Source organism: Notothenia rossii (assembly GCF_949606895.1).
Source record: "Notothenia rossii genome assembly, contig: scaffold_246, whole genome shotgun sequence".
Taxonomy (NCBI): Eukaryota; Metazoa; Chordata; class Actinopteri; order Perciformes; family Nototheniidae; genus Notothenia; species Notothenia rossii.
In genome coordinates, this window is record NW_027639640.1 from 5,677 (window position 1) to 14,216 (window position 8,540).

General features: G+C 41.8%; 1 protein-coding gene across 1 annotated transcript; it reads right to left on the reverse strand.

Annotated features, from left to right (window-relative positions):
- Window positions 1-889: 889 nt before the first annotated feature.
- Window positions 890-3,675, reverse strand: LOC307027565 (uncharacterized protein). Its single transcript, XM_079695837.1, has 4 exons — window positions 3,198-3,675; window positions 2,374-2,579; window positions 2,181-2,292; window positions 890-1,403 (listed from the first exon to the last, which is right to left on the reverse strand). Exons 1-4 carry the CDS (start codon window positions 3,654-3,656, stop codon window positions 1,248-1,250), a joined length of 933 nt encoding a protein of 310 aa, XP_079551963.1. The 5' UTR covers window positions 3,657-3,675; the 3' UTR covers window positions 890-1,247.
- Window positions 3,676-8,540: the final 4,865 nt, after the last annotated feature.

Consider the following 8,540-nt stretch of genomic DNA (forward strand, 5'->3'; position numbering starts at 1 on the left):
GTGTCTGTCTCTGTATGTATGTGTGTGTGTGTGTGTGTGTGTGCGTGTGTGTGTGTGTGTGTGTGTGTGTGTGTGTGTGTGTGTCTCTGTATGTATGTGTGTGTGTGTGTGTGTGTGTGTGTGTGTGTGTGTGTGTGTGTGTGTGTGTGTGTGTGTGTGTGTGTGTGTGTGTGTGTGTGTCACACTGTGAATGAATCAAAGTAAATATCTAAGTGGTCATGAACACATCTGTCCATCAGACAGAAAGCTGCTGTGCCTCCTGTCATCATTAATGGACGTCTCTTTAAAATAGAGAGGAGAGAGGAGTTCTCATTTCTCTAACCGCCTGCTGCTTCCACTCCTCTCTCCTCGGTTCCCCTCCTCGGCTCCTCCGCTCGCATCTCCTGTGGGCGGGACTAAGTCTCGAGGAGAGGAGTCGAGGAGAGGAGTCAAGGAGGGGAAATCCCAGAAATGAGATGCGGCCCAGGAGTCACGATGTACATAGAAAACAGGAAGTTAAATAAAGAGTCACGCTGATCAGTTAACGGAACATTAGGGATATAAATATGATCTGTGTTCTGTGGAGGGTTAGAGACATGTCTGGCTGTTTCATTGACATGTTCAGCTGCTTTGATCAGTGAACTAAATGGTATTCAAAGCTTAAAATAATAAAACATAATGTTATATTTAGTGGTTTTGAACAGGACTGATGTTTGATTAAAAAAGTGAATTAAAATGGTATTGTAATATTTGTATTTTTTATTTGTTTTCTAAGAATTAATAAAAAAAATAAAAATGTAATGACTTTTTTCTCAGAACTATGATAATAATCTAACTTAAACTCAAACTGCCGCTGGGCCCAGAAAGAAAACCTTAAGCAGGGAATAATGTCCAATGTCCAGGCAGAAGATCCTTTCATCCGTTTATTTTAGTTTTCCAATAAAATACAGAGAACAATGATTTCCACCTTTCTCCCTCTCTGGCTGTCGCTCCTTGTAGAAAACCATATGCTCAAACTGGTGCCCCCCCCCACCTGTGATCAATATATGCTAATCACCAGGAGCCCACACCTCCTTCAAAATAAAAGCAGAACTACTGCAACTACAATTATTACCATAATTAATGATTCATTCACTAAAACAAAAACGGCTAGAAAATAAATGTTTAATTCTACATTAACATAAACCAATATTTAGCTCCAACTCTGAATGTAATGTTAGTTCAGTGAAGGCAGGATGTGCTCATCTAAACGTATTATTGTCATGCTCTTAAACTTTCTCCAGTGGGGGGTCTTCAGGCCAACGTCTGCGAACAGTTGCCTCGGCAGACGGGAAGTCATCAAACTGGACCGGAGCGTGGTCCAGTCTTTCTCCTTCGCAGAACTTCAGTTTCTCTCTCAGTCGGTCCGGACCGAACTCCAGCAGCTGAAACAGGAAGAGCTCAGATTCAGCCCATCATGAACTACAACTCCCATGAGCCTCTGGGAACACGTTCAAAATCATTTTATAATTCATATTATTTATAAATAATTATTAGGACGGTCAAAGTCAATTTGTTAATAACGCAACTTTCACTTTTTTAACAGGTTTTCTGACCCTGAAAGATAACCCTTTAAAGCATTTGGAAACTACGGAAATCCCAATGAATACATTTCAATAACATATTTTTATCGATTGACCCTAACCCTTTACATTGATATATATATAGATCTATATATATATATAGTTTTTATACATTTCTATATTTCTATTTATACATTTATGTGACATTTTCTCCATTTCATTTAAAAATTCTTCAAATCATTCAGAACCAAATGAAAATCTCATGAAATAAAAAATCTTCTTCACATTTCTCTGAATTTTTCTCTTTAAAAATAGTTTCCCAGATGTTTTTGAAGGTTTTTCAAGCATTCTTTCGATATAAGATATTTTGGGGGATTTTTTCTTTCCTTTACACATTTTCCTCTCGACATGTTTCACTTTTGGGACTTTTTAAATATATTTATTTCTTTAATAACAAGGGCCGTGGTGCTTCTGAGAAAAGGAGCTGATATCAAACTCTGAAACGAGTCCTTGAAGCAGACTAACCAGATCCACTCTGATCAGTCCTACAAAGTTATAATGTAGATATATAATGATATGAAATGTAGAGAAAGGTCTGACGCTGAGCTGTGGACAAGAAGACAAAGAGGAAGTGATCACCTTGTCCTCCACATGCAGGGCGACGCCCACATTATCCCAGACGTAGAACTCATCAGGGCTGTAGGGCCGAGCCTCCATCTGCTGAGTCTCATCGTTCCGGATCAACTCGTAGCTGACAGAGAGACAGGAAGTCAATGCATAACTCATTTCCTGTCTGAACCTCCCAGGTTACCTGTCATTGTTGTTTTCTCACCTGTGAGTTGCACACATGGCCTCAGGCCTCCAGATGAAGAGGCCATCTCTGTAGCAGCAGACAGCGTTTGGGTCGTCGGTCAGAAGAGGATATTCTGAGAACTGCTCCTGATTGGCCGGACTGTGGACCAGCACCGCGTACATCACTTCCTGTTTGTACAGGTGGGTCTGATACACCCGCATGACGGGCTGCTCACCGCCGCAAAACTGGAGAGAGAAGAAGAGCTTTTACACAGAATCACAGAATCATGTGGAAAAATCAACAAAGTTATAAACTATGAGTCCTGAACCCTGAGTCAGCATTATGAGTCCTGAACCCTGAGTCAGCATTATGAGTCCTGAACCCTGAGTCAGCATTATGAGTCCTGAACCCTGAGTCAGCATTATGAGTCCTGACCCCTGACCTGAGTCAGCATTATGAGTCCTGAACCCTGAGTCAGCATTATGAGTCCTGAACCCTGACCTGAGTCAGCATTATGAGTCCTGAACCCTGAGTCAGCATTATGAGTCCTGAACCCTGAGTCAGCATCATGAGTCCTGAACCCTGAGTCAGCATTATGAGTCCTGACCCCTGACCTGAGTCAGCATTATGAGTCCTGAACCCTGAGTCAGCATTATGAGTCCTGAACCCTGAGTCAGCATTATGAGTCCTGACCCCTGACCTGAGTCAGCATTATGAGTCCTGAACCCTGACCTGAGTTAGCATTATGAGTCCTGAACCCTGAGTCAGCATTATGAGTCCTGACCCCTGACCTGAGTCAGCATTATGAGTCCTGAACCCTGACCTGAGTCAGCATTATGAGTCCTGACCCCTGACCTCAGTACCTGCAGACTGTAGGCCTCCAGCAGCTCCTGGAGGGGGAAGGTGAAGCGGTACGATCCCAGCCTGGAGCTCTTCTTGAAGGCCGGCGAGGAGGCAAACTCCCCCAGGAAGCTCTGCTGATCCTGGACCTGCTGCTCTGTTCGGTCCGGGTATGTTTCCTGGAGGAGGCGCTGCTCAGCTGATCTGAGTTCCTCCCCCCCCACCCACAGACCCCACCACACCAGGCCCTTTCCAGACGGGTCCTTGAAGCCCTTGGACTCCTTGATGCCGATCAAACCCTGTCTGTTGGTGTCATGCTTCAGGTGGCTCACATGGAACTCTGGTCGTGGGTATTCTGGGATTCCATTTTTAAAGAGGTAATTGTTTCCTGAGCGATTTCTGTCTCTCAGGTCGTTCAGCTTCAGATGCTCCTTCTGAACCAACTTAAAGTCACTTCCCCTCGTGCTCGTGTCACCCTCCATGATCAGCTGGCTCTCCTCCTCTGAGGATCTATCACAGCTGACAGAGTATAGCTGGAGACTGAAGATAAACCCCTCCCACTACCGCGCCCTGTAGGGAAATACAAATAATGTGAGTCATCATGAGATGAAGGAAGCGGTCTGACAGGTTTAGATGCCCAGTGCAGTGTTCAGGTGTATATCAGTATGTAGTGTCTCTACTTTAAAGAGTCCTCTCCTGCTGATGTTCAGGTGTATATCAGTATGTAGTGTCTCTACTTTAAAGAGTCCTCTCCTGCTGATGTTCAGGTGTATATCAGTATGTAGTGTCTCTACTTTAAAGAGTCCTCTCCTGCTGATGTTCAGGTGTATATCAGTATGTAGTGTCTCTACTTTAAAGAGTCCTCTCCAGCTGATGTTCAGGTGTATATCAGTATGTGGTGTCTCTGCTTTAAAGAGTCCTCTCCTGCTGATGTTCAGGTGTATATCAGTATGTAGTGTCTCTACTTTAAAGAGTCCCCTCCTGTTGATGTTCAGGTGTATATCAGTATGTATTGTCTCTACTTTAAAGACTCCTCTCCTGCTGATGTTCAGGTGTATATCAGTATGTAGTGTCTCTACTTTAAAGAGTCCTCTCCTGCTGATGTTCAGGTGTATATCAGTATGTAGTGTCTCTACTTTAAAGACTCCTCTCCTGCTGATGTTCAGGTGTATATTAGTATGTAGTGTCTCTACTTTAAAGAGTCCTCTCCTGCTGATGTTCAGGTGTATATTAGTATGTAGTGTCTCTACTTTAAAGAGTCCTCTCCGGCTGATGTTCAGGTGTATATCAGTATGTAGTGTCTCTACTTTAAAGAGTCCTCTCCTGCTGATGTTCAGGTGTATATTAGTATGTAGTGTCTCTACTTTAAAGAGTCCTCTCCTGCTGATGTTCAGGTGTATATCAGTATGTAGTGTCTCTTCTTTAAAGAGTCCTCTCCTGCTGATGTTCAGGTGTATCTCAGTGTGTAGTGTCTCTACTTTAAAGAGTCCTCTCCTGCTGATGTTCAGGTGTATATCAGTATGTAGTGTCTCTTCTTTAAAGAGTCCTCTCCTGCTGATGTTCAGGTGTATCTCAGTGTGTAGGGTCTCTACTTTAAAGAGTCCTCTCCTGCTGATGTTCAGGTGTATATCAGTATGTATTGTCTCTACTTTAAAGAGTCCTCTCCTGCTGATGTTCAGGTGTATATCAGTATGTAGTGTCTCTACTTTAAAGAGTCCTCTCCTGCTGAGGTTCAGGTGTATATCAGTATGTAGTGTCTCTACTTTAAAGAGTCCTCTCCTGCTGATGTTCAGGTGTATATCAGTATGTAGTGTCTCTACTTTAAAGAGTCCTCTCCTGCTGATGTTCAGGTGTATATCAGTATGTAGTGTCTCTACTTTAAAGAGTCCTCTCCTGCTGATGTTCAGGTGTATATCAGTATGTAGTGTCTCTACTTTAAAGAGTCCTCTCCTGCTGATGTTCAGGTGTATATCAGTATGTAGTGTCTCTGCTTTAAAAAGTCCTCTCCTCCTGATGTTCAGGTGTATATCAGTATGTAGTGTCTCTACTTTAAAGAGTCCTCTCCTGCTGATGTTCAGGTGTATATCAGTATCTAGTGTCTCTACTTTAAAGAGTCCTCTCCTGTTGATGTTCAGGTGTATATCAGTATGTATTGTCTCTACTTTAAAGAGTCCTCTCCTGCTGATGTTCAGGTGTATATCAGTATGTAGTGTCTCTACTTTAAAGAGTCCTCTCCTGCTGATGTTCAGGTGTATATCAGTATGTAGTGTCTCTACTTTAAAGAGTCCTCTCCTGCTGATGTTCAGGTGTATATCAGTATGTAGTGTCTCTACTTTAAAGAGTCCTCTCCTGCTGATGTTCAGGTGTATATCAGTATCTAGTGTCTCTACTTTAAAGAGTCCTCTCCTGTTGATGTTCAGGTGTATATCAGTATGTATTGTCTCTACTTTAAAGAGTCCTCTCCTGCTGATGTTCAGGTGTATATCAGTATGTAGTGTCTCTACTTTAAAGAGTCCTCTCCTGCTGATGTTCAGGTGTATATCAGTATGTAGTGTCTCTACTTTAAAGAGTCCTCTCCTGCTGAAGTTCAGGTGTATATCAGTATGTAGTGTCTCTACTTTAAAGAGTCCTCTCCTGTTGATGTTCAGGTGTATATCAGTATGTATTGTCTCTACTTTAAAGAGTCCTCTCCTGCTGATGTTCAGGTGTATATCAGTATGTAGTGTCTCTACTTTAAAGAGTCCTCTCCTGCTGATGTTCAGGTGTATATCAGAATGTATTGTCTCTACTTTAAAGAGTCCTCTCCTGCTGATGTTCAGGTGTATATCAGTATGTAGTGTCTCTATTTTAAAGAGTCCTCTCCTGCTGATGTTCAGGTGTATATCAGTATGTAGTGTCTCTAGTTTAAAGAGTCCTCTCCTGCTGATGTTCTGGTGTATATCAGTATGTAGTGTCTCTACTTTAAAGAGTCCTCTCCTGCTGATGCTCAGGTGTATATCAGTATGTAGTGTCTCTACTTTAAAGAGTCCTCTCCTGCTGATGTTCAGGTGTATATCAGTATGTAGTGTCTCTACTTTAAAGAGTCCTCTCCTGCTGATGTTCAGGTGTATATCAGTATGTAGTGTCTCTACTTTAAAGAGTCCTCTCCTGCTGATGTTCAGGTGTATATCAGTATGTAGTGTCTCTACTTTAAAGAGTTCTCTCCTGCTGATGTTCAGGTGTATATCAGTATGTAGTGTCTCTACTTTAAAGAGTCCTCTCCTGCTGATGCTCAGGTGTATATCAGTATGTAGTGTCTCTACTTTAAAGAGTCCTCTCCTGCTGATGTTCAGGTGTATATCAGTATGTAGTGTCTCTACTTTAAAGAGTCCTCTCCTGCTGATGTTCAGGTGTATATCAGTATGTAGTGTCTCTACTTTAAAGAGTCCTCTCCTGCTGATGTTCAGGTGTATATTAGTATGTAGTGTCTCTACTTTAAAGAGTCCTCTCCTGCTGATGTTCAGGTGTATATCAGTATGTAGTGTCTCTACTTTAAAGAGTCCTCTCCTGCTGATGTTCAGGTGTATATCAGTATGTAGTGTCTCTACTTTAAAGAGTCCTCTCCTGTTGATGTTCAGGTGTATATCAGTATGTAGTGTCTCTACTTTAAAGAGTCCTCTCCTGCTGATGTTCAGGTGTATATCAGTATGTAGTGTCTCTACTTTAAAGAGTCCTCTCCTGCTGATGTTCAGGTGTATATCAGTATGTAGTGTCTCTACTTTAAAGAGTCCTCTCCTGCTGATGTTCAGGTGTATATCAGTATGTAGTGTCTCTACTTTAAAGAGTCCTCTCCTGCTGATGTTCAGGTGTATATCAGTATGTAGTGTCTCTACTTTAAAGAGTCCTCTCCTGCTGATGTTCAGGTGTATATCAGTATGTAGTGTCTCTACTTTAAAGAGTCCTCTCCTGCTGATGTTCAGGTGTATATCAGTATGTAGTGTCTCTACTTTAAAGAGTCCTCTCCTGCTGATGTTCAGGTGTATATCAGTATGTAGTGTCTCTACTTTAAAGAGTCCTCTCCTGCTGATGTTCAGGTGTATATCAGTATGTAGTGTCTCTACTTTAAAGAGTCCTCTCCTGCTGATGTTCAGGTGTATATCAGTATGTAGTGTCTCTACTTTAAAGAGTCCTCTCCTGCTGATGTTCAGGTGTATATCAGTATGTAGTGTCTCTACTTTAAAGAGTCCTCTCCAGCTGATGTTCAGGTGTATATCAGTATGTGGTGTCTCTGCTTTAAAGAGTCCTCTCCTGCTGATGTTCAGGTGTATATCAGTATGTAGTGTCTCTACTTTAAAGAGTCCTCTCCTGCTGATGGTCAGGTGTATATCAGTATGTAGTGTCTCTACTTTAAAGAGTCCTCTCCAGCTGATGTTCAGGTGTATATCAGTATGTAGTGTCTCTACTTTAAAGAGTCCTCTCCTGCTGATGTTCAGGTGTATATCAGTATGTGGTGTCTCTACTTTAAAGAGTCCTCTCCTGCTGATGTTCAGGTGTATATCAGTATGTAGTGTCTCTACTTTAAAGAGTCCTCTCCTGCTGACTTTCAGGTGTATATCAGTATGTAGTGTCTCTACTTTAAAGAGTCCTTATCATGTTCAGGTGTATATCAGTATGTAGTGTCTCTACTTTAAAGAGTCCTCTCCTGCTGATGTTCAGGTGTATATCAGTATGTAGTGTCTCTACTTTAAAGAGTCCTCTCCTGCTGGTGTTCAGGTGTATATCAGTATATAGTGTCTCTACTTTAAAGAGTCCTCTCCTGCTGATGTTCAGGTGTATATCAGTATGTAGTGTCTCTACTTTAAAGAGTCCTCTCCTGCTGATGTTCAGGTGTATATCAGTATGTAGTGTCTCTACTTTAAAGAGTCCTCTCCTGCTGATGTTCAGGTGTATATCAGTATGTAGTGTCTCTACTTTAAATCCAGTGGAGGGAAGCCAGAATAGGTGTGATGTGCTCATGCTTGCGTGTTCCTGTGAGCAGCCGAGCCGCAGTGTTTTTTACCAGCTGCAGGCGTGCCATCAGAGAGCTGGTGGTTGTTTTTAGGGATAGATATATTTGGGAGTCGTTCGCATATATTCAAATCATAAACAAACCTGCATCTGCGTCAGAGAGTAAACAAATACAAACATCAAGTCAACAAACTGAGGTGAAGTGGACGTTTACTATTCTACTATAAAATGATATATTCTGTATTTGATTTACTCGTAGAGCAGAACATGAAGCTTTAACTACTCTCCAGGATTAGATTCATAAAACAATTATTATAAACAAATTAATAAATATTATTACGGATTCAACTTTATTAGGAAAACATTTTCTAAATCTGTTT

Coding starts and splice junctions, on each gene's coding strand:
- LOC307027565 (XM_079695837.1), bottom strand. CDS start 3,656: ATGGAGGGTGACACGAGCACGAGGGGAAGTGACTTTAAGTTGGTTCAG. Junction 2,293..2,373: donor GCCATGTGTGCAACTCACAG/GTGAGAAAACAA, acceptor TCTCTCTGTCAG/CTACGAGTTGATCCGGAACG. Junction 1,404..2,180: donor CCCTGCATGTGGAGGACAAG/GTGATCACTTCC, acceptor TTCCTGTTTCAG/CTGCTGGAGTTCGGTCCGGA.